This window comes from Orbicella franksi, chromosome 3, assembly GCF_964199315.1.
Source record: "Orbicella franksi chromosome 3, jaOrbFran1.1, whole genome shotgun sequence".
NCBI lineage: Eukaryota > Metazoa > Cnidaria > Anthozoa > Scleractinia > Merulinidae > Orbicella > Orbicella franksi.
The window spans coordinates 9,765,108-9,790,291 of record NC_138147.1 but is presented as its reverse complement, the minus strand read 5'-3'; the positions used below and the strand labels follow the sequence as shown (position 1 = coordinate 9,790,291).

General features: G+C 37.7%; 3 protein-coding genes across 3 annotated transcripts; 2 read left to right on the top strand and 1 right to left on the bottom strand.

The window, feature by feature from the left end:
• Window positions 1-341: 341 nt before the first annotated feature.
• On the bottom strand, window positions 342-16,234 carry LOC145481166 (uncharacterized). Its single transcript, XM_081459589.1, has 14 exons — window positions 16,134-16,234; window positions 15,631-15,728; window positions 15,418-15,530; window positions 14,580-14,750; window positions 13,656-13,776; window positions 12,628-12,810; window positions 11,919-12,000; window positions 11,665-11,718; window positions 11,041-11,175; window positions 10,009-10,096; window positions 9,671-9,803; window positions 2,855-3,007; window positions 2,026-2,114; window positions 342-669 (listed from the first exon to the last, which is right to left on the bottom strand). Exons 1-14 carry the CDS (start codon window positions 16,232-16,234, stop codon window positions 457-459), a joined length of 1,734 nt encoding a protein of 577 aa, XP_081315715.1. The 3' UTR covers window positions 342-456.
• Window positions 3,027-8,859, top strand: LOC145481179 (heparan sulfate glucosamine 3-O-sulfotransferase 1-like). Its single transcript, XM_081459604.1, has 2 exons — window positions 3,027-5,025; window positions 7,260-8,859. The coding sequence occupies exon 2, from the start codon at window positions 7,345-7,347 to the stop codon at window positions 8,410-8,412; it is 1,068 nt and encodes a 355-aa protein (XP_081315730.1). The 5' UTR covers window positions 3,027-5,025; window positions 7,260-7,344; the 3' UTR covers window positions 8,413-8,859.
• An 82-nt stretch (window positions 16,235-16,316) lies between the features above and the next one.
• Window positions 16,317-24,687, top strand: LOC145481189 (CTD nuclear envelope phosphatase 1A-like). The gene is made up of 9 exons (XM_081459616.1): window positions 16,317-16,584; window positions 18,867-18,933; window positions 19,701-19,767; window positions 19,872-19,923; window positions 20,524-20,595; window positions 21,446-21,490; window positions 22,165-22,236; window positions 22,644-22,755; window positions 23,135-24,687. The coding sequence occupies exons 1-9, from the start codon at window positions 16,369-16,371 to the stop codon at window positions 23,278-23,280; spliced, it is 849 nt and encodes a 282-aa protein (XP_081315742.1). The 5' UTR covers window positions 16,317-16,368; the 3' UTR covers window positions 23,281-24,687.
• Window positions 24,688-25,184: the final 497 nt, after the last annotated feature.

Sequence of the window (25,184 nt, the reverse complement as noted above, 5' to 3'; positions counted from 1 at the left end):
GCAAAACATTTTAGAAAACGGAGTTTTTCGAAAATGTTGATGTCACGATAATCATGAGATTTCCATGTCTAAGTTTTCCTCAAACACAAATCCAAAATGACCGGTGATTGTTGCGTTTTCAAATTTCTCCGACGTAGCGTGGACAGGGCCTGAATTTCAAGATGTGTTTTTTCCCAAGGCAGTGACAGATGATCTTCCTATCCAATTTTAATAACGAGAATTGAAAAAAAAAAAAAAAAAACTGATTAGCATGACTTATTTTTCAGATTGCCCTAGTTTTTTGTCCTCTTGCTCTCTGCAGAGTGAGATAAGGGCAATGGTCAGTCATGGTTGCCCTCAGATACACTAAGTTTCTTTTATTTGCAAAATCCTCACGTAACTAGTAACCATACAAAAGATAATTTAAATTTCGTTGTGTTTTGACAGATACATATTATTTCTGTTGAAAAATGTTACTTATCTCTGAAAACTTTTCCACAGTGAGTGTAAAATTCGGACAGGCCACTCGGTGAACAAAACTATAAAATACACATTTAAAAGTACGCTTGCAAAAAGCAAGAAAGTTTTGACGCTGAGAATTCCTGTTAATCCTGTTTTACTGGACTGAGCCGGGATACGCCGCTTCGCCTTTCTTGGTTTTGTTCCTTTATCGTTGCGTATGGGTGATTTCTGAAAAAAAAAAAATACAAGCGAAAATACCCAATTAAAAACAAAACCAGAGTAACTACCAAATATAACGGTCAAGGATAGAGTAGAAAAACTTTGATCAAACTCTAAACAATTGCAAGAAAAGGTCTGTCTGAGCCAAGTTGCTGTAGGTACGGCGCTTATCTCCAGTTTCTGCAGCAATAGGCAGCTACAAGAATTTTCAGTCCACTTGGATAGGACAGTCATCTAGCACAGCTTACATCCTGTCATTTTTGTCAGTACCATCTGTATTCCTGAGTGGAGAAGGGCAGTGTGGGAGTACAAAGTCCAGTCTAAGGCCCCCGGTTTCCCAGGAGAGGGAAAGCGCCGACAAAAGGAGGGGACACCGGGAGAGAGGTCCCTTTCTATTTTTCATCTCATTTTTCGCCTTTCCTACCCCTTCCCCATTTACGCCTGCAACACAGGACATTTGAGGAGCTACGTCACGTCACGCGTCCTGGATAGTTAAGCCTAAATTTTAAAAGTCCGTTGTTTGTAATCCGTGTTAATCTTCTCTATCCTTAATCATCCTTGTCCACTTAGTTATGGTTTATTATTATCTCTTTGGTGTTTTATTATCTTAGTAAACTACAGTCGAACCTCTATTTAGCAGCCAGTCTTGGGGCGAGACAACTGGCTGCTAGAGGTGGCCGTTTAATAGAGGTTCACCCGAAAACAACGTTGGGCGTGGTTCAGCTTTCAGTATATCAAATATAAGTACAAGCAAATGCAAGCGGGAAAAAATAGAACAATGATGGTTATAATACGGTGCATGACGTTAACAAAAACCAAAGAAACAATTACGTGTACAGACGCGACGTGTCTGTCAACCCAACACTGGCTCGTGTGCTGTACAAACAAACAAAAACGCTTCGAGACTTTGTTTTGTGATTGTTTTAATTAAACACTGCTGAAAATGTGTTTTTACAGTATTCCATATTGTTATTCTTTCACCTTCATCTGGCTAAAAACAACCAACTTCAAATCTTCCTGGCCGTTTAACAGAGGTATAAAACAAAAAAAATCACCCTTGGGACGGCAAGAAGCTGCCCGCTGGGTGGCCGTTGCCTTTTTGTCCGGGACTTTGGCCGCTGGCCGCCAAATATAGGTTAGCTGCTTAATAGGAGGCCGCTTAATAGAGGTTCGACTGTATTATTTTCAGGTTTCCTTCAGTTTAAAGGTACTTTTAGGCGTGGCTAAAATAACTCAAAATATCGTGAGTGAGCTTCATTAAGACCCCGGCCAGGGCTTAAACCCGGTGTGGTGGAGACGGTTTTCCTTGCCTGGGAGACTGTCCAGCGTAATATTGACTTACTTTACTATATGACATCTTCTCACCTGCATCGAGTTCTCCTCGTCAATAGCGTCTGACGATGAAGCGTCGTCATCCGAGATTCCATAAGAGTTACTTGAAGGACCACGACTGACTGAAATAAATACAAGAAGCTCGATTAACTATTAATGAAACAAGCGAGGAGTGCAAAAGCCATCGTCTTAACTTCTAGCCTTCCTGGAAAATTACGCTCGCGAAGAAAAAGGTTTATGGTTACTCAGTCGACGGCGAAACAGGTTTTACACTCAACTGTATAACGAAAGGAAAGGTTTTGATCCGTTCCATTTGGTTCCCTGTTGTACCAGAAGTTCTCATCCTTTCACTCTCCAGATCGTATTGTTCACCTTCAGAATTGACAAACATTCCCATGCCGAATTACAGGCATTATAAAATGAGAGTATCACTTATTGTAATCCATCAAGTATTTTCGCTCGCACGTGATTAGTCTAAACGCGTCATGTGACTGAATATGCTTCATCTAAAACCGGGGAATATCCGGGTGATAATCCCCCAATTCTCGTGATGCGAAAAACATTTGATGGATAATAAACACAATAGCCTCCATTTAACGTTAAAAATATGCTCGCCTATTTATCCTTGGACATTTTATGTTCGTCGAAGCTCACAGTTTACTTCGAGGTTCGCTCTCGGAAAACTGTTCGCTTCTCGGAACAGATAATGTCCGCGGACAAATGTCCGAGCATATTTTAGCGCCAAATGGAGGCTATTGCTCATATGACTTTCATTTGAATAGCCACGTTGTTTCATGGACAGTCTTAGATGATAGAACCAGAAACATCCATTCGAGAGTCAACATTTTTGTTACGCATTTACCATTTGTCGCTTCTCGCGTATGACTCGCGTGAAATCGTCCATGTTGTAGGCCAGAGAAATGAAGCGTGGCGGGTACAATAAGAGGTCTTTGTCTCATGGAGACTAAAGGCGTCTCCTTGGAATTACTTTCCACACTTTGATTCCAGAAGGAACCTGTGGAAAAAATGTATAGTGAATAATGACAAGTTGAACAATATAAGGCTAAATACATTATTCCGGAATTTTAGGAGAATTTTAGACACTGAACAGAATTTTAGAGAATCTCGAGAATTTAGACGTGTAAAATTTGGTAGAATTTGAGAGCAGTATTAGCTTCCAGGTTATACTTGAAAGCTAATTGGAAGCCCACTAGGACAATTGTCACAGTTTTACTCACTACTGGCAAAAACGTTGCGAAAGTGTTCATTTTTGGTCACCACGAACCAACTTGAGGGCTCAACCTCACAGTGGTGTCTTCAGTGTAATCAGCGGTTTTCCACTCAAATTAAGCCAACCATGTTGGAAGCAAGCATGGCTGATTTCAGTGAGGTGAGTGAGCCATCTACAAACAAGCAATCAGAAACAAAAGATAATTTTCGAGGATGATAGAATTTTTTAAAAGAATTTTATAGCTTTTTTAGGGAAACTGGAAAGCATTTTAGACCATTTTTCGGGAATAATGCATCTATCCCTAGACGAATACACTGTTAGAACAGCGTTTTGCTTTTCGTTGAATATGTTCTAGCTAACTACAGTGGACTCTGGATTTTTCGAACCTCCAAGGGAAACAAGAATCTGTTTGAAAAGTCGAGTGGTTCGAGAAATCGAGGGAAAACTTTAAAGTGTTTGACTGAGAGGAGGGTACGGAGGAATCGCGAGTTTTGAATGATCGGGTATTCAAAAGCTGGGATTCCACTGCATCAGGCCCGAAGGTTTCACTCTGAAAACGCATCAAATGTTTTCCGTCCACACTACGCCGGAAGACTTTAAAAACGCAACAATCTACAGTCATTTTTTATTTAAGGAAAACTCAGTCAGGGAAATTAAATGATTATCACAACGCCATCGTTTTCAAAAAGCTCCATTATCAAAGATTGCTGTTTTAGAATACAGCACAGCATAGAATTCAGTAAGTTTCGCGTACAAACTGCTATACTGCGCAAAAACGAACAGTTCATAGAGACTATATCGATAAAAAGGACGTGTTGTTACATGTATGAAAAACGTTTGTAGAGCAGCATCTCTTAGTAGTCAAATAAAGCTTCAGGCAGATTGGTCTTGTTTCGAAGTCTTATTTAAATTTTCTACGAGCTTCCCCCAACTCTTTCAAATGATGATATAATTGCATTTCTAACGCATCGACCCACAAGTAGTTTCATTTCTATAGTAATTCTACGCTTCATTGAAGCGATGCGTTTAATGAGTTAACAAGAACACCTACCAACTTGAACACAAAATCATGGAAAGTTTATGAGTTTTCACGCCGAACCATAACCCAGTATTATTTTTGAAAACTTTGCTACATTTTTCTATTGGTTTTCCAAATGTTTGAGCCAGTGAAAGATCAAAACCCCGCACAGTGTCATATGCTGACATTTTTTTGTCGGTTTTCCGGACTTCTCAACCATGAAAAGCTGCCTTTTGTTCACATTGCAATATTCCTATGTATAGAACTCTGATGGTGGTCGATTGGACAAGCGATGCGAGGCCAACAAAAAGATGTCAAACGGCCAATAGAGTGCGGGGACAGGCAAGGCCTTCGTCACTGCTCTCCAAGTTGTGATGCATTGCTTGGCAACGAGATTGTCAAATAAGCGTTTTCGTATTTTTCAAGTTAATGTAGCGTGTCAACTTTCAAGCAAATAGTCTGCATTTCAATTTAATAACTTGATGCGTGTTTGATATCAGTTTACACTTCAGTATAACCAGGAAAGAGTGTGCTTCAAAAAATTACCAAAAGATTTCTCACGTTGGAACATGAATATTACTCAGTACTTTGAAATTCGATGAAAAAACCATGGAGTTTAGAATTCTTATTTTATGAGAGGTAACACTTTTGTTTCAGTCCAAAGAATATCTCTTTGAAAACAAAGACTATTGAAATTCAAGCAAGGAACGACAGTTAACTAGTTTCTTAAAGGTTGAGCTTTTTACGACACGACGAAACGGATGCACGCCACAGAACTTTAACGGTGAGACCTAACTTTAATACTGCGCTGAATGCAATTTAATCTAATTCGTATTAGATAGTTTTAATTTAAATTTGTTGTCTATATAGACGTTTATAGCTTTATATTTTATTTCCGTGCACGAGTTTAGAATCAGGCTGTTACAAACGTTTATTTAAGAGATAGGGCAGGAAAAAGACGGCTTATAAATAATATGACATACAACACATTAGCAACAGAAGCGATTTATTTGACAAAATGTTTGCCTTTCATTTTCGAGACAAACATAGAATTTATGAATACCTTGCATTTGGTTAATCTGGTCTGAATACATATCGCTGTTCCTAGTTCCTTGACATTCTATGTTGAATGTGAGATTCTGTTACCAGAGACAGGTTTAAACAGTGCCGTCTTATGCTAATTCTGAAGAAAATATTGGACTAAAAAGGACCTTGTTTGTGGCGCTGGTAACCGGCAACTTCCATCTATGTAGCTTAAGTGTTGTGAATAACATACGAGTATATCTTAAAATACGACGAAAACAAATTGTTAATGGCTTGGTTTCATGTTACAACTCACTTGAAAAGTGTAAGGAAACCAGGTGAATAATACAACTGCAGCTGGTTGAAAGAAGCTTAACTATAAAGTTCTAACTTAGTTTCCGGTTCGCGAACATTTCAACAATAGCTCTTACACCGGCTTTCGATGCCACAATTTAGTGAAAGTTTGCCCATATATCAAACCTACCGTCACATTACAAAGACGAACCTTGTGGAACTAGATATTGACTAAACCTGTCAGTATATTCAACGAATACTGCGCAGTCTTAACCATGCAGTTGGCTTCGAGGACATTCTTTACATAAGGATGACGTTGAACATAAATTAAATAATGTCAACGAAGATGGGTGATGAATGATAAATTTAAGAAATGACTCCACGAAAGAGAAGACAGCTTTTGTCCTTACAGCCTTTTTTAAAAATTCTCTATACAACTGGGAAAATCTTCACAATAAAACAATAAAACACTGCACAACATATGAAATTCAGAAACATGACGAGACTTTTGGTGTCATCTACACGAACAAACTGTTTAAACTGGTTAAAACTGGTTTGGAATACAATCTGCTAGTGATGATTATAGAGTGTTGTCACTGTTTGACCAGCCATTTTGTGTTGCCAGACAAAACGAGATGTTTGGATCATAAAAACGAACTCACTTTACAAAGGAGACAAAGTTCATTGCTGGAACTCGTCAATACGGCCGAGGTAAAGCCATGTGAAAATGCTGTGATGATTTCAGAGTTGAATACAAATATCAATTGTCAAAAAAAACCAACGTGTTATTTCACGCACATGGCTAAACATTGGAAATTAAAATCGTAATTTTACACTTGTTTTCATATAATTACTACGAGGAAAGTCGACGGCAATTTGAAGGGGAAACGAACCACATAAATTACCATTTAACAGCATAAGGCCTTGACACTCGCATTAGAGAAACAACTGTGGTATGACAACAAAATTTAGAAACTTAAAGGATCGAACAACGAAACCGGCTTCAATATCTTTATCTACTTCAACAGCTTCTTTAAAAACCAGAATCTATCTGCTGGTCAAAGGAAAACAAACGACCAACCATACAAAAGTACGCTTTGGTTTTGCATTGCCACGCTACGCGATTGGCGTAAAAAAAAATCGCGCCACTTTTATTCTTAACCAATCAGAAGTAAAACCAAAACCAATCGTGATTCGCTCGATCACGTTTTCCCGCGCTTTACGTCAGCTTCATGTATTTGCTGCGAGTTTTGATTGGTTCATTGGATTGTCTGTGTCCTTTGTGATTGGCCACATCGATCACTTTGGTTTTGGAATTAAGACACTCAATTCAAAATCACTTTAAAGAAATTTAATAACAACACATTAACAAGTTATCATAATATATATTGTGAGTTTAAGCATTTTTTGCTCAACGACTGCAAAGAAATGGCCCTTTCAAATTTAAAGAATTCAATGTGAACAGATGCGACTCCCTACCCTAAAAGAAACTTTTAACTTGAAACTGCACACATTTACGTTAAAAGTAAGAGATTAATTTTCCTTCCAGAAATAATCTCTGAATTGTTAAAACACAACAGCGGCTATTTGTGAATAACGCGTTGGCGAACAGAAAAACTGAAATGCAGTATAATAGTATCGGAGGTTATCAGAGAGCCTTTCCGCAATGATTTATCGGTTTTTCTTTGCGTTTCTTCACAGGGTGACTACAACGTCGAAGGCAAAACCGAGGGACGGTTACAAAAAGTGATTTTAGGTGGTCACTTGTTAACGAAGCATCCTACGAATGACAATGCATATGCGAACTTTCAGACAGAGATATTCTTGTGTCGCAAGTCTCTCTTGTGCCGCTGTTTTATGCTACTTGTTTTATAACCGCCAACTGTATGAAACACCCGGAACGGCTAGTGCACATAACGTAGAGGACGATGTTTCTGAGCCATCCAACTCCCCTGAGCCAGACGTACAGCCGTTCGCCACCTTTCCATCATTTCGGCAGGAAGAGAATCTCACAGCAACAGAGGGCATACTCTGCATCGACGAAGGCGAAGCGAGGTGGCAGTTCCGACTCCCTAAGGCTCTCATCATCGGAGTAAGGAAAGGAGGAACAAGGGTGCTCCTTGATATCTTAGCCCGCCACCCCAGCGTGAAGGCTTGCGCCAGAGAGGTACACTTCTTTGACCGTCAGGAGAATCATAAACTGGGACTTGACTGGTACAGCAGTCAAATGCCGTTATCTTTGGAGGCTGACATTGTAATTGAGAGGGCTCCAGCCTATTTCATCTCGGATGACGCTCCTCGACTAATTTATAAAATGTCCCCGTCGGTTAAACTGCTGGTAGTAGTGCGGGATCCAACGGTACGAGCGATTTCAGATTATGCCGAGCTGTTTGACAAATATCACGGTGAGATGAAACCTTTTGAAGAATATGTTACCGCGGATTCGAAACACAACGTTGTTAAGACGTATAGTGAAATAGTGAATACTGGTGTCTACACCAGTCATCTGAACAACTGGATGAAATATTTCCCTCTTGAACAATTTCACTTCGTCAGTGGAGAACTACTCTTCAGAGATCCCGTCCAAGAAATCAAAGAAGTAGAGAACTTCTTAGCCTTGAAGCCGTTTATCGACGAGAAATTATTCTACTTTAACAAAACTAAGGGCTTCCCGTGTTTGGCTCCCGCCTCTAAAAAGAACGGGCAAAACGCTGTGTCTGGATGCTTGTCCGACACCAAAGGACGACCCCACCCCGCCGTGAATGAAGATGTCGTGACATTGTTGCGTGACTATTACAGACCATTCAACGAGCATTTTTATCGTGTTGTTCGAAGAAACTTCGCATGGCCATAGTCAACTATTTCTTCCCTCTAGAGGGGTACTATAAAAGTTGTTCTTAGTGATTAAAAAATATGAACCGCATGAGGAAGTGGGATTAGCTAAAGAAGGAACCCACCACAAGTTCGAGTGAAAAGTGAGCAAAAACTTTGTACCTAGGTTATTTACATTGCATTGCAAACTTTTGTGCCACAGTTTTAAATATCTTCTCAAAAGAAATCATTTCTAACAACACCAAATGCCGTAAACAAATTTTGAAGTTCATATGAAACACTTGAAACTACTGGTGAAATGAACCTGAGGATGACATTTCACCTGCGTTTGTACAATTTCTCTGAATTTTGAAATTCATTTTCTCGAGTTCCCGTGGGGAATTGTTTTAAGCGTTATTTTAGGCAACTATTTATACAAAATAAAATATGCTTAATAAAAATTATTCTGGTACAAGGTTTTTGTATTTTAATTGGCTACGCTACTAGAGGACTATTAGTTTTAATTAGTAATTAGTAATATTTTATTTTATTTATTTAATAGTCCTCGAGTAGCGAAATTGGCGCAATCGAGCGTGACACTTTCTTTCGTTTTATTCCCAAATAAATATTTCTTCAACTTGCATTTGCTAACTTTATTATCGCCAACGCAATTAGCTGTATGTTTTTTTTTTATATATAAGTAAATCCTAGAGTATAGCATTGTTAGTAGCGTAAGTATCTCACATTGTAAGTACCGTAAGTGTTGTATTGTAAGTAGAGTAGTATAGCATTGTTAGTAGCGTATCTCACATTGTAAGTAAGCACTGTTTTGTAAGTAGAGTATAGTATTGTTAATAGCTTAAGTATCGCACATTGTAAGTAAGAACTGTAAGTTTTGTATTGAAAAAAAAAAAGAAAAAGAAGGTTTTTATGACAAAAAAACTTTATTATTGCCTTTTTTGTCCGACTAGTTGGGTGATACTAAAACAATTAGACCCTTCGCCCTTAAGGGCCACAGGTCAATAGCCCATTCGGCTTCGCCTCATGGGCTATTGACCCGTAGCCCTTGCGGGCTACGGGTCTTATTGTCAAATAGATTAGCTAATTGGGGACATCTAACGAAAGTCAATAGTAATAATATTTAAGGCGTTGTTACACTAGACAACGTCCCCTCTAACTTGCGTGGCAATTTACTACCAGACCAGCTTCAAGACGCAACAAGTAATAGTGGCACAACAGAATTGGGAGACAAATTACAAGGAAAATTGTTTGAGTAAAAGACCGTTAGATCTTGTGTTTACCTGTTGTGCCAGAGTTGCTTGGTGATAAATGAGTATTGCAGCTATTTCTCCGCCTTCCTATTGGCAAACCTAGGGTGAGGCCATTTAAGTTATGGTCTAATTCTGCCGCTGTATTATCACGTGAAGGCTCGTTCTACAAAAAAAAAAATAACAAAGGATAAGAACTGAACGAGAACAAACGGGCCCGATATGCCGCCGAAGCTTACTAAAAAGTTACCTATCGTACCCAAATGCGGCCATATCAAGTCAGTGATTTGATACTGCAGGACATAGGACGGTAGACACGGCTTCTGATTGGCTTACTGCGAATTTGGGGATGGTATAGAGAGATATCTCACCTCATTAGTAGTGTCCAATATTTCTGAATCACTGGCGTCGCGTTTTTTAGTAGTGGATGGCTGACGTGGTGATAACTGCGATCTGTGACTGTTGACAAAAATGAAGTTTTGATAGAGCAGCACATGTATTATTTCTTAACTTGATAGTTGCCCTTAAGCAACTGTAAACGTGTACTTTTCCCCTGGCTGATGATTCAAACTAACACGACTACATCTGAAACCTCCCATTAGCCTGCGAGCAGGTTCACCTTTGAGTCAAGCGCGCGATCAGAGAGCAAAGCGATCCGGCAGAAAGGAGTCTGGTGAAGAGGCTTCGCCGCTCGCTACGCCGCGCGCGCTTGTGCTCCACTGTGAGCCTACTCGCAGGCTAACCTCCCATAAGGACACTTTCCTCTTGTACCAAGGGTAGACTTACGCCTATGGGTACCACTGTTACTGTTTTTTTATTTTTATTTTTTAGTTTTGAAACATGAAATGTACACAACTAATAAACAGCTGTGACTAGAAAGCGTGAAAAATATTCAGGCCTTATTTTTACGAACTTGTGTATATTAATGAGATGATCTTTCATGCCTTAACATCTTTCTTCACTGTTCAAAGATATGATCTTTGAAATATTCACTTGTGTTAATCACTTCCTGTTACAAATTTCTAGAACTTTCACTTCAAGATTGATAATCAGAATAAATTATGCATAACATTATGCATGACTAAGGGTCGTCCACACTGCGGCGGAGAAATTTGAAAATGCAACAATCACCGGTCATTTTAGATTTGTGTTTGATGAAAACTCGATCAGGGAAATCTCATGATTATCGCGATGTCATTGTTTGCGTTTTCCAAATGTTTTTCATCCACACTAAAACGCAAAGCAGGCGTTTTCAAATTCCTCCAGTTTGAAGAGCGTTTTCTGAAAATCTCCGTTTTCGTGACGGATTAGTGTGGACGGTAGGCCAAACTGTAGAAATAAAGTTGCGTTTTCAAATTTCTCTGGCGTACTGTGGATGGGGCCTTAGTGTATTTCCCGGTCACCTTTTCTTCTTTTTCGCACCCAGCACTCTTGAGTACAAGAGAAGAGAGAACAGGAAGTAGCATGTGCTTAAAAGCCAACAAAATACAGCTCCTGTAACGCGCCATCCACAATCTGCCTTCAACCAAAATATTTCCCTGAAAGGTCAAGACCAAAACTCTGTTATATGGTGGTTACAATATGTAATCTATGAATACATCTACATCTACATTGGGTGGGGGGGGGGGGGGGGGAGCGGGGGGAGTCTTGCAAAGGGTGATGCCCGAATTTTTTGTGATGCCCATCACTACAAGACATTGAAAGTACAAAGAGGGAAGGGAGATAAGTAACTTTAAAACTAATTAGCACTTCAAAACCCTGTTCGTGACATTCCAATTTTCTCTTGACCATCTCATCTTGCTACTTTTAGTGTGCGGTCTTTCAGTAACAGGTATTTGTAACAGTAATGGTAACGGTAACGGTGACGGTGACAGTAACAGTAACATTAACAGTAACTTTTATGTCATAGATTTTACAATGTTGGCTGCTCAGAGACAAAATTCTCAGAACCAAGAGATAACAAATTTTAAGCTTAAGAACTGAAAGGATTAAGTAATGAAATGAAACAAAGGTTAGCAGTAACGCACCAGCATCTCAAAGAAGAAAGCAAGGTCCAAGAGAACAAAATCAAAATACCAAATCTGAAAACATAAGAAGATATCTCACCTCAACATAAAAAAGAATAAGGATCAAATTATGTTTAAAAAAAGTACCACAGACACCAACATAAAAACAATATTTTAATTATAATAACTTTTAAAGCCTATAACGTGAATAGTATTTATATTAGCATTCAAGACTAGAGCAGTTTGTTTGTTTTTTAATATTATTGGCAATGTACCTGTTTTTCCTTTTTAAAAATATCAGGATATTTATCAGCAAGCAGACCAAAGACAGGCCTAGGTAATGTCTCTTTGCTAAACCTTTAAATAATACAATAAAAAACAGAGTCAACTAATACACACTGTACATTGTTATGTGATACACAGGTAATTCACCAAATTGAACTTTTTGCTGGTAACACTAAACTTAAAAACGTTTAATAAATGCAAAACTAATTAAAGTCTAGTAAACACTTCATCATGAAATAATTATGCTAAATACTCATTATTATGGCTTAAAGAAATTTAACATTTGAAACCTCCATCTTTGGTCACTAGACAATTCCACATTTTTCTGAATACAGTACCGATCAGAGGAAACCTAACAAATAATACGTTTGTGAACACGAACAGAATGGATACAGAACACGTTCTGTCAAACATTCCCTGTTAGGTTTCTTCTGATCGGTACTGTAAATGACAGTAACCTTTACTGATGTGAGCTTAGTTGAAACAAGAAAGTTACAAAACTTTCCTTGCTTGATCTGTTACCTAAAATAGTCATATGCTGGCAGACATAGCTTTTTCAATACATTACAAGGTAACATACGATATGATAACTTCTGTAAGTTGAAATGGAACAGTCAGTCTCGGTGTGTATATTATCTTATGTAATACTATGTACATGTAGTTGTATTATATAGACTTAGTTATCAAAACATCACTTACAGCATAAACAACCAATAAAATCCAAGCCTCTCTGCCAAGACAAACTCATTGTAATTCTAAATGAGTGGGTAACGTGGAGCACCAAATGTTTCACTGCACTGGTAAAATCTGCCCAGGTGGTAATATTGGACCAATACATGTGACTAATCACGTGAGACAGGTTCCACAAATTAAGAGCTTTATCTGGAGAAGTAAATGATGATTCACTGCAGATTACTACATTTGTAGCAATTACTGTAAGTTATGCTTATTAAAAATATTCCATATGTGGTTCCATATCTCGTTCCAAAACTCATTCAAAGCCTCCTTCCACATATATGCAGAACTCCTGAGTCCCCCCCCCCCCCCACCCCCCCAACTCCTCAACCACCCACCAAACCCTAGGGAAGGGATACCCTTCCTAGTCAACTATGAAAGGAGGCTCCACCCAAAAGAAGTACCTTTTATGAGCCAAATGTACATAAAAGGGTAGAGATTTCACCACTTCAATTATAGAAAAGCATAGGGAAAACCGTCTGAGCTTTACATTACGTTCACTCCAAATATATGGAAAGGCACTGTAATGTCTCTATTCAAACAAGTAAGGGTTTGGACTTTGGAGTGACGCCTCCCCATTATAAAACTTTGTTGAGTTGCCCCCACAGGTTCCTCCCCCCTAGAATGCCAATCCAATCCTATTCCTGCTCCTCTAGAATTCCAATCCCAGGCCTATAGGGGTGTTTGATGAATCTCCTTTACATGCCAGGATTTTAAAGATTTTAATCAGAAGTCTTCTTACTCCTTGTAGATTCTGGTGATTTATATTGTGCAATCATAACAATAACACAAATTATGTTTCATTAGCAAGTACAAAGTAGCATTCCAAAATAGCTACATGTATATCAACATAAATTACAGTGAACATGGAATAAAAACTTATATCAAACAAACACTACAGAATCAATTCAATTTTCCTACAGGAAGGTTGCTGTCATAATTTTTGCTCCTTTACTAAATAACAAGATGATGTGAGACTATGTGAGGCTTACCGCAGGAATTCTGGTCATTGGAGAGTGAATCAGAACAAAGCAGCAAGGAGGTAAGCAACACACAAGTAAGCCGAACCAACACAAGAAAAATGGACTCTGCTGATGATGACCTTTTAAGGAGCTATAAAAAAACAACATCAAAATCAGTTCACAAACAGAATCAATGAGTCAATGACTTTAAGCCTCAACAAATTTCACACCAGCTGATTAATAATGAAAATCTCAATGTAGGTTTCTAGTCATCTCCTGTGGTTGAAATTGGGAGATTTTGAGCATAATTTTATACTCAAGCTAACTAGTACAGGCAATAATTGTTGACTCTTTATTTTTGTGACCTGTGCACTCAACTTATTACTTAACTTTGGAATTGTATTTTACACAAATTGAATTAAAATACAAATCACTATTAGCCCAAAGAGAAATCCTACTGGCTTTCACATTTATACTAAATAAACTCTGAAGCTTTTATTAGTGATCACTTGACTATCAATCCGGCATTTAGGTGAAAACAATATATTAAGCCCAGAAAAGACTGGATATTTTTAGGGTTGTCACAACAGTTTTTAAATTGTAGACAGTTTCTCAGTTGGAGTGAGTGGCTTATTTTACAATCTTTTTCTAAAGAATCATATGAACAGCTCAGCAGAGTAGCTAGCCAAGATCATGAAGTAGATAGTGATTTTTCACCAGCAACTGGCTAGTTGTAACAACCCTGCATTTTAATCAAAACTCTATGTACACTGTACATGCTGTTGAAGATGTAAGCTTACCGGGAAATAAATTGTCATCTACATTTATCCTATTATAATAATATATCAAGAGACAGACAAAATAACAAGTGAAGAACAACAATTTCACATTACCTACAAGTCATGTAATGATAAGCGAAATTATTGTTAAACAATAAAAAGATCAGTACATTACCTTTGTTGGTGTTGATTTTGATTGCTGAAGATGACTACCCAGTAGGAATGTTTTTAGATCCATTGCTTGTACATTTAAGTGATGCTTAACAATTTTGTGACATGAGCGGCACAGCCTATATCTTTCATCAAGTTGCTGTTTAAGGGCTTCAAGTTCAGAATGAAAATCAGACTGCAAATGAATGTTCATGTAATGAATAATTAACAACAATATACATTGTCATTTAGCATTTTCTTTATCCACTTAGTTATGTTGTGACTACTAAAACCAGGCCACCTAGAAGAAAACTAAGCAATTAAAACATCAACTAAGAACAATGGACTGGCAGCTTTCTTGTGTCGACATGTACAAATGTAATAAGGGCCTGTTTGACAGAATACCAAGTACTATTCACTGCTCTGCATAAAATACACTCTTAGAGATTCGGTTCTTTTGGCAAATTATAAGGATTACAAATCTCACTCAAACAATTTAGCTTGAAAACTCATTTTGTCACATCTCAGCTGAAACCGTTGAAAAGCAAACTTAATTTATAATGATCGGAACTAACCAATCAACAAATGGCAAAGATTTCTGGGAGATGTGCAACACTTAGCACTTTGTTGGGTTTTCAATTTTGTTAAGAATTATTTTTTGTGTCCTTTAATTGTCATTGGTTTATTTGCAAAGAAAGATTGTAATCCTTTGTTCTCAAGTAGCATTCTAATAATTGGTAAACTCTTTTTCCAAGTAGTAGTCAACCTGTAATCTTGCTATGTTTCATTAAGCTGTATTGTGTATATAATCTTGATAAGATATGCTGAAAGTATGTAAATTATTGTATATGAGGACAGGTAACCTCTTTTGTTGGTTCAAAGGAATGTAATTCTTGGATCTTTGTAGCTTGATTTTTGTTACACTCTTCACACAGTTGAGGTTGACTAATAAGTGAAGGCTGTCCAGTGTACCGCCCTATAAAATGATATAATCATAATTTAAATACACAAATACACGTAATTAAGGACCTCCTTTCAGCATGAACACAATGCATTAATTATTAAAGAAAACTGACCTGGAGCAGCATAACGATAGCTGGTCTTGGCTTCTCCTAAACAGTCCACCATATTACCTTTTTGTAGAACAGCTCCTGTGCTATGAAATTTTACCGTCCTGGAAAAGTAGAAGAAGTTTTACACGTACCACCTGCTGATACCCACTTATATACGACTCAATATTAAAAATGCGCGCTCGAGATTCGGATTCGAATCCAGTCTCGTTTGGAATTTGAATACTAACTAACAGTCTCTTCATTTAAGTAGCATTTAGTTTGAAACGGGGGCGAAACAGCATTTCTGTTAATGAATTCATGAGGAGAGGATCGAAGTAGGGGGAAATAAAAGCACTTTGTAAGCTACATAAGAACTTATTAAACTTAATTAAGCTTTTAAAAACTGAAGCTTCTCACGTGGTTCATTTCATGTCAATCCAAAGCTGCCAAAAGTTGTGTGGGAGCCATTGATTTAAAAAGAAAAAAAAAACACTCATATTTGTTGCTTTCAAAACATGAAATCTCACCTCAAAGCATGCGAAAACAACTGAAAAATATGTCTCAGGAAAATAAATCGAATCGTGTCATCTATCGAGTTGTATCTCCCGCCATATTGGAAAGACCCCATGGAATACCGGGAAAATGTGACGTCAGTATCTGCCCGGGATATCCCATAGCCCCGTGCGGCCGTGCTAGTTCCCAGCAAATCATGCGCTTTCGATTTCAGAACACAAACATGGTGTCTGCCGGTTGTTTAGCTTTATGAGTGCAAAAGTTTGGACGCCGAATTTGCGAAAAGTTTTTCTTTTTTGCACGAGTTTATGTTCAGGCATCCAAAAGAAGTTCTCAATGTGGGTGTTCGTGACAATGGATTGCTTAAAGGGAATATATAACGGTATAGGAATTCGATTTTTTCTGATGGCCCTCATCAAGGTTTGGACCCTCATAATGTATGTTCTCCGAAGGAACTTGAAAAAGGTAAGCTTGTGTTCTTCAGGTGTGCGTGATCTACCTGAGGGGTGAAAGAGATGGAAACAGTACGGATAACGTTTAATGTTTGGTGTTTGTGTGGACGTATTGCTTGTGTAAGCAAATTATCGTACCACGCTAACAATCAAAAACTTGCAGCGTTATTTGGACTAAGCTAAGATTAAACTCATAGGTTTCAAATGGAATATTAAATTAATCCGAGTCGCTGCTAATAACCAGGCCATGATTCCAGAATGTTTAATCATTTGTTTCCTATGCAGTTTCGCGTGGTTTTATTGTCACATGTAATAAATTATATGCGATAGTCTATCACTCCAAAATTTACAATGAACGTGTCAAAATATTCAGTGAAGCATACAAACATCTATTGGATATTGTTTATCCAATATCACGTTATTCCTCTTGATGGTCAAAGAATCCAGTTCATTATATTTTGATTTTTGCGGTTCCTTTCTGTTGCGTTTTCTGTTTCTTGGATTTGCGCGAAGCTTAGTCTCTTTTGGGATGAGGTTATTTGTCCCAAACAATCTCAATTTGCCCTAAATTTGCAGAAGTTTGAACGAGTCAAGACTTCACTTGTTCTAAAATCGATACGTATTAAGAGACTGGCTCTTGCAGTATGCAACATTATTATTGAATATACAGGTCACTTTTCACAACCATGGAGAGCTTTGCAATGTTTTACATGTAGGACAGTTTCTGTCCTTAAACTCACCACAAGATTAAATTTACACTGACAGGTCACCTGTCAAAGAGAATTGTCCAGTTCACGCTTAGTAATTGCTCAACAACCATATAATAGTATATGACTTTATTATCTCCTTTTCTAATTGACATTCTGCTAGGAAATTTCTTGGACAGATTTGAAGAATGTTCTATAATTTTTTTAAAGTTCCTTTGCTGAGCGTGAGGAGAGGGAAGGGGTAAACAAAGACTAACTCACGGGCATGGAGTGGGGATTTGGTATTTAGGGTTAGTTTTCAGATTAGGGTTAAGGTTAGCAAACAAAGATTGTAAGGATCGCCCTTACTCATCGCCTGCGATGTCACACTTTCCAAGGGGGTGGAGGATCAGTGTAATCATCCTCATGATCTGATTACAGAGAACCTCTGCATGTCACCATTAGATCCATTGAATAGCTGCTTTGTCGTGTGGTTGCAGTGTGTAGTGTAATATCTCTCATTTCCTTTAAAGATGATCTCTAGTCCGTACTATGCGGTCTCGGCATCCTAATGTTTATAAACATTGTAATTTCTCACTCGCTGGAATGCAAATTGATGTTATTCGTTACAAAATAATCACATAGTACCATTATGATATCTTTGAGGCCTTTCAAATTTTTCCAACAACTTCATTGATTTTTACAGCTGTGAAGTTGTTTCATCAAGTGATATGAGAAAGAGCGAAGCATAAAGCTTTGATCATTTCACATCCATAATGGGGTTGTTTTCAAACTTTGAATTTACTTCATGTAAGTAGCTTCAAAATGTTCACATTTTGTGATGTCTTACATGACACAAAACAAAAAATGAAAACAAACTCTTGAGAGTGCCCAGTATGGACTGGAAATCATCTTAAACCTACATGTATTTTCAAGGGTTACAACTTGGAAGAGGTGACAAGTAACTCTTAAGAGTCAAGTCAAGGTTATTTAGTGAGAAAGACAGATCATAGTGTTCAAAATTATGTAGCATTTAAAGCTGACCAGTAGTTTAATTAGTCATAATTATCATTATTAATTAATAATCATGACTGAATGTGCAGGACAGGAAAAAAGACAGGTCTGATTGTCCAGGGCAAGTAAATTTTGCTCTTGGTCAAGTGAAAATGGAAATTTGGTGGTCCGCTGGGCAAGTGACATCAGCCTCAGAAGTCTTGCTAGTGATAATTTCCAGTCAAAAACAATTACAAAACTTAAGACTGCAAGATGAGCAAAGCAATGGGTAGAGAGCATGGATTTATTTAAAATCCAAGCACACTTGATTATAGACAGACTACTTAGTCAATGACATACATGTAGTCGATAAGGAATGAACATATGCTGTTTATGCATGCCTATAAGCAGGTAATATTTTAGTGGGGGTTGAAAACTGAAATGTACTGGCCCACTGGGCAACTGGATTTCAAAATTGTTTTCTTGCCCTAATGTGCTGGACAACTCAGTGGTGAAAACATCCAGCAAGCACCTTTATTATTATATTGTACAGCTTTTGGTGCAAACAACTTGAGAATTATTGACAAAATTGTTTTCCTGTGCCTTTTACCTTCAGGTTATACAACACAAGACTGTTAAATATCAATTGCTTCCTCTTTCACCTATATCTATTCAAAGATTGAGTAAGTACACAATGTACTTTAACAATGTTTGTCAAGTTTGTGATCATAAAGGAACAATGACGTCCCTGATTGATCAATTTGTTACACAGTACATGTATGCATGTAACCTCTTTGTGGTTACAGTTGTTACATGTTGCGTATAATTTGTTAACATCATGTGAAATAAGAGAGCGAACGAGTGGTGTGATGGAATTGTGCATGATTTGCATACCAAGTGCCAGTCCTAAATCGTGCATCAAGAATGGAAACAATCCCTATTCAAACCTCATAGAAAGGATGATATTTTTTTGTAGGATTGGGTATGACCCAACCTCCTCAATAATATTATGATGGCTTTTTATATATATAATGTACATGTACACTGCATATATGTGGGATATTTGTAACCGTTCACAAAAAATTTAAACATTTAATCTACTGAAAAAGATGCACATTCAAGGCTGTGGTCTAAGAAATATATTTTGAAGAGCCCAAAGGTTCCTAACCATAAAATCCTGGGTGCCCAGCACATCAGTTTATACGAAAAAAGTGAGCTTTTCTAGTCACTCAAAAGTCAAAAGTTAGTCACCTTTGGCACTCAGGTGCTTCTAGAGCACAGCCCTGACATTGTACAGTTTATGCCTTGGTCTTCGTTGTATTCTTGGTTTTTGAATTTCTATGTACATGTAACAAAGCAAACACTTTGTTTTACTCTTCCCTTGCTTTGATCTGTTTTATAATCAATATGTAAACTGATATTGGTGCGTTATTGGTAATTCTTTTTCCAGAACTAGTAAAACGAAAGACATTAGTGCTTGACCTTGATGAAACTCTGATACACTCACATCATGATGGGTATGAAATATAGAGAAATTATTTTAAATTCTTTTTTTGCTTGTACCTCTCTGCCTAGTTCATGATAATATTAATTTGCTCTACTTTTTTAAAATAATTTGTAGTGTTGTAAGACAAACTGTAAGACCAGGAACACCTCCAGACTTTGTACTTCGGGTGAGTGCTGTGTTTTCTAAAGTGCTTGTTTTGAACAGTTAAAAACTGCTACAATTTTAAAAGTTTAATAGCAATTTGCCTTTAAGTCAATACCAGTCACTTTTGCAAAAAGTATTTCATTACAATGTGAAGGTAAAAATTTCTGCAGAAAGCAGGTCCATAAGGCATACAAATCAAATATTTTAATGAATAGTAGATACTGACAATTATTTTTTTTTATGATAACTACAGAAATTCTCACGCGTTCATTGGCAGACACATGAATTTATAATTTAGGCGATACGTTAGCAAGCGAGTGCGGACAATTTGACAATTTGTTATCGTAAAAAACAAATTGACATCAGTTTTTAATGCTTCTGTCCTGTTATTGACGATGAATTTCATCATAACATTGTCAAAGTACTCTGCGGATCCACTCAGCTATCGCCTCGTGGATCCACAGCTACTTTGACAATGTTATGACAAAATTCATGATCAATAACAGGACAGACACATGAAAAACTGACGTCAATTTGTTAAATAGATCACTTCTTTTTTAATTCTTCTATTTCTAGCAAATTCATGACTGCGTTGTTTTAATGACACTTTTTGGGTTGACAGGTTACTATAGACCACCATCCTATCAGATTTTTTGTCCACAAGAGACCACATGTGGACTTTTTTCTTGAGTGTGTAAGTATCTGCTTGAATCCCAAAGAGCTGCTTATTAAGCAGGGTGCAAAGAAAGTTGTTTCTCACAGGCTAGGGCTAGTGGATTTTTCCTTTACTTTAAGTGAGGTTCTTGGGCAGATTTTTGAGGAAATTCAAATTACAGAGAGTTATAAGGGATCAAATCTTTGGGGGGGGGGGGGGGCTAGTGAGAATGACGTTGAGGCTAAATGTAGTTAACAATAATATTATTCTATGAGCGTATGTTGGATATCAGGTGATAGATAGCCAACAAGGCATGTAATGTGAAATTGGCTGTTTCATCTCACATCCAATAAGCCTGAGTTGGATAATTTTTTATTGAAAATACCCCTCACCCCCTCCCCATAAGATAACAATAAAAATGCCCTTAAAAAATTATGCACACTTTTACCATATGTGGAGAGCATGGTATAGTTCCTCATATACCATGATAGTTTAAGCCAATGAAAACTCTTGATCCAGTTTTTAATAATGTGTCAGTACATGTAATAGTTGGGCAAGCCCAAAAACTAGTTTTCTTTGCACCCAGTTAACTAAAGGCATCAAGAAGAGGCCTTACATTGTGTATGTTGCAAGCTGCAAAAAGGACAGCTGATTATGTTGATGGTAACGATGAGTTCTAAGGCAAAATTGGGTTAATTAAGAATCAGTAACACTAAGTAACCTACTGGCATTTTTATTTAATTTTTAATCAGTTTTTGCAAAGGGTATGCATTTGTCATTGAGAGTAATTTAACACTGAAATAGATCTTTGGTCAAGTTGTGTGAAAAGCTGTAAAGGAGAAAGCGATTGTAGCGTATGATTAAACGAAAAATATTGTTTTCTTTGCAGGTCAGTCAATGGTATGATCTTGTGGTATTTACAGCTAGTATGGAGGTATGTGATTAAGGATGAGGTGTGAAGTTGCTATTAATAGCCTCTACATATGAATTCAATTAAGTGATCTCGCTCCCAATGTGTGGCTTCATAGCTCAGTTGGTAGAGCATCGCACCGGTATCGCGGAGGTCACGGGTTCGAATCCCATTGAAGCCCTGACTTTTTTCAGGCTTCTTCTTTCCAATTGCTTAAATTGGAAAATTCACTGCGATGGTCATTCTTCACTTTCAATAGCCTCTACATTTGCTGTAGTTACAGAGGCAGCTTAGTCCTGATAATTGTAACTCGTTTTTAGGTGTCCCCAATCAGCTGTAATGCTGAATTTCGTTGACATGTAAATAGAGTTATTATTATTATTATACTTAAACAAGAAGTTGTTCAATATTCTTTCCAAACAAGATGTTGAATTTATTTTTATTTGAATTTTGTTCCCAGGATGAGTGTTTTTAAAATGTTTAATTTTTGTTGACATGGCCAATCTGAGGCTCATGTAACCAAAGGAAAAAATTACCTTATTGGGCACATATTAGAATCTTAGGTGCTGTACGTTGCAATGTTAGTTTGTTTTTAATTTACTACTGTTTTTCATAAGGAGTTTGTACACTGTACATACTCACAGTATATGTACATGCGCACGGAAAACTGCAGTGTAATTCTTTTGTTTGCTTCACAGATCTATGGTGCTGCTGTTGCAGATAACCTAGATAAAAACAGAGGAGTGTTAAATAGAAGATACTTCAGACAGGTGAGGACGCTGTCAGTTTTTACAGTTTATGTACTACTGCTGATACCAGAGTATGTCAGGTACATGTACAGTGGCCCACATTTTGTGATGTTTAGTGCACAGGACTCCTGATTGAGCCATGCAGGTTCAAGCACTGGCTAGGGTCACGTTACTTTCATAGTACCACTCTTAATCCACGCACTGAGGATACCAGCAAAAGTACACTGACTTCTCATTGATTGGGAGGGCTGTAAAGTTACTTCATGTGACAGAAACCTGGCTTACATGTAGGTGCTGGTTCTGCAGTGAGCCACAGACTTAAATATTATACCATGAGAACCAGTTTGGTGTCCACGTACAGTATGATCAGCTTGACTAACCATGTCTTCCACTCTCTCTGCATGGCTAATTTGCTTTTGATTACTCAGCACTGTACACTAGATGGTGGCAGTTATACCAAAGATTTATCAATGGTCAATGAAGATCTGTCGTCAGTTTTTATTTTGGACAATTCTCCTGGTGCCTATCGGTACAACCCAGGTAAATCTATCAAAGAATATGATTTACATCAGTTAAATCTATCATGTACATGTAGCTGACTGCAACCTTGCTTTGTGACCACCCACTGGCAGATAATTCACCAGCACACACCCAGATACTGTTAGTAATACAGTGTACAGCCTAATAAGGCCCCACAGGCCAGGCTGCGGGCCAGTCAATTTCTACTTAACATTTACATTGACAAAAAATGAATCTACATCTAGGTGTGGGGAATGGTCTAGCAGTTGCTAAGAAGTAAAGCTACCACATTATCTTTCTCTTCTGCTTTTAATTATTTTTAATTTTAAAGTCATCACCTTACATGTACATGGCAGTTCCATTTATGTTGAAACTATACTTGAATTTCATTACATTGCAGATAACGCCATACCTATCAAGTCGTGGTTCGCTGATCCATCAGATACTGCGTTATTGAACCTGCTGCCCATGCTGGATGCCCTTAGATTTGTCTCTGATGTACGATCTATACTCAGTCGAAATCTACACCTTCACTCGCTGTGGTAGTCCAGAACAGGGTTACTACATCGCAATGCAATGCAGTGCGTATAGTCATCGAATAGCTTTAAATACGTTCAGTTGATATAAAGAAGTCAACTGTTTGCGGGGGAATCTAGAGAACTTGTAACAACAAAGGTTATTTAATGCACAGAGTCACAGAGTTATTTTATTTGCTATTATTGTCCTCTCTACATGTCTTTTGCAGTTGTTCGTGATCCATATAAAGCACAGCCTTACTGTAGGTCTATCTCCCGAACATTTGGTTATATGTGATATGACTTACATGTAAGTACAGTGTATAGAAAATTTGCGAAACTTTTGAGTATATAAATGTACTCAACGGCAACCCTATTGCTCAATAGCAACAGTGTTACTTCTCACAAATCTCTGTCACAGAGCTTTAAGTTGCGTCAGTTGCTGGATTGTACCTTAGCAGGATCACTTTACAGTCTGAGTGTTTCCTTTTATGTAGAGATTTATTTGTTATTACCCTTCATTTCCAAGGGTAATCGGATTATATTATTTAGAAACATTCTGAATGAAATTTGATCTTGTATTCATAAAACAAACAGCAGCACATGAGATTACTGGTCAAAAGCTATCATCAGAAGCGTAAAATAAGTAGAACTACCTTGTAAAGAACATACATTAACATGGATTATGGTTAGCTCAGCAAGCAAGCAAGGTGAGCCAAACTGTGCATTGCAATTCGCTCCCCAAGTGAGCTAGTGGGGCTACATGTATCTTGCCTGCTCAGAGTTCAACACAGTATCCCACAAGAAAATGTCTTTTTTCAGGCCTTAATTTAAATGAATAAACGCTTTATTGGCCAAGTTTGTGTAGTCAAGATGGCTGGATGTTGGCCTAGGTCTGTCGGTACGTGTGTGGTTCGTGTGTGTGGACCTCGCGTGTCTAGACATGGCAATATCTTAGAACTGATCTGAAGCTTTCATTTGTAGTTTCCTAGTTTACAAAACTCTGAGAGTATGTTTATCATAGAATATTTAATGGGATTTTACTATAATATCAACATTCAGTCTATTCAGTATTTTCATAGAGTAGATTTGTTGTCCAAACATCTAGCTGATTCTAAAGGTCCGTGCATTCATTGGTACGTTCGCTGTGAACAAACCTCCTTTGTACACTGGCATATTTAGAGTTTCCTTCCCATTTCAAATAATAAGAAGCAAGGTACCTGTTCGTATTCATGCGCTTGCAATCAGCAACCGTGTTTCGTAGAAATTCTGTGAACTCTGTGCATTGTTAACTTCTGTACAGATTGTTGTTTTTTTTACTTGCGTCATGTTTGTACATAACTTGAATAATTATTAAAAATTTTCTTATGCATTACCCAGGTGTAAGCTTAAAATATAGGAGAAAGTGAATAGATCTTAAATAAATGCTGTAGAGGAGTCCTAGAATCTGTCTTTATTTGACTGCACATGGCATGACTCTCTTCCCTCACAAATAGAATTACTTGTAAGTTACTATTCAGTGCAAACAACATGCAACATCTGGGGCCCGTTTCTCAAAAGCCCCGGAAACGTTTCGGGCCCGCAAAGCCATTTTTAGTTAACCGGTATTTAAAGACAAAGAAGTGTATACGCCTGAAACTTCTTGTATGAAGGGAACCTCTGTTCATATTAAGAATATGTGCATAAAACAGCTCTGAAGTCATAAGGTTTGAGATTTTGCTATGGCTTTTCGGGTGCGAAAACTTTTCGGGACCTTCGAGAAACGAGCCCCAGCATCGTAAGTGACTGGTTTAATTGTAATAGCCCTTTTCATGGTTTTCTTTGCTCGTTTGCATTACAATAAAATCTAGCATTTCTGTGAGGCAATTTCAGGCTATTTTGTAGTTTAAGCCCAAAATTGTCTCGCATCCACGTTGGAATACATTGTAATGTAAA

Excerpts from the sequence above, each read along its gene's own strand:
- LOC145481179 (XM_081459604.1), top strand. The coding sequence starts at position 7,345 with ATGACAATGCATATGCGAACTTTCAGACAGAGATATTCTTGTGTCGCA.
- LOC145481166 (XM_081459589.1), bottom strand. The coding sequence starts at position 16,234 with ATGGGGTCTTTCCAATATGGCGGGAGATACAACTCGATAGATGACACG. Across the intron at positions 15,729-16,133 it reads TTGTTTTCGCATGCTTTGAG|GACGGTAAAATTTCATAGCA; the intron begins GTGAGATTTCAT and ends CTACTTTTCCAG. Across the intron at positions 11,176-11,664 it reads CTTTCTTCTTTGAGATGCTG|GGAAATATTTTGGTTGAAGG; the intron begins GTGCGTTACTGC and ends TTGACCTTTCAG.
- LOC145481189 (XM_081459616.1), top strand. The coding sequence starts at position 16,369 with ATGAGTGCAAAAGTTTGGACGCCGAATTTGCGAAAAGTTTTTCTTTTT. Across the intron at positions 18,934-19,700 it reads TATATCTATTCAAAGATTGA|AACTAGTAAAACGAAAGACA; the intron begins GTAAGTACACAA and ends TTCTTTTTCCAG. Across the intron at positions 22,237-22,643 it reads ATAGAAGATACTTCAGACAG|CACTGTACACTAGATGGTGG; the intron begins GTGAGGACGCTG and ends TTGATTACTCAG.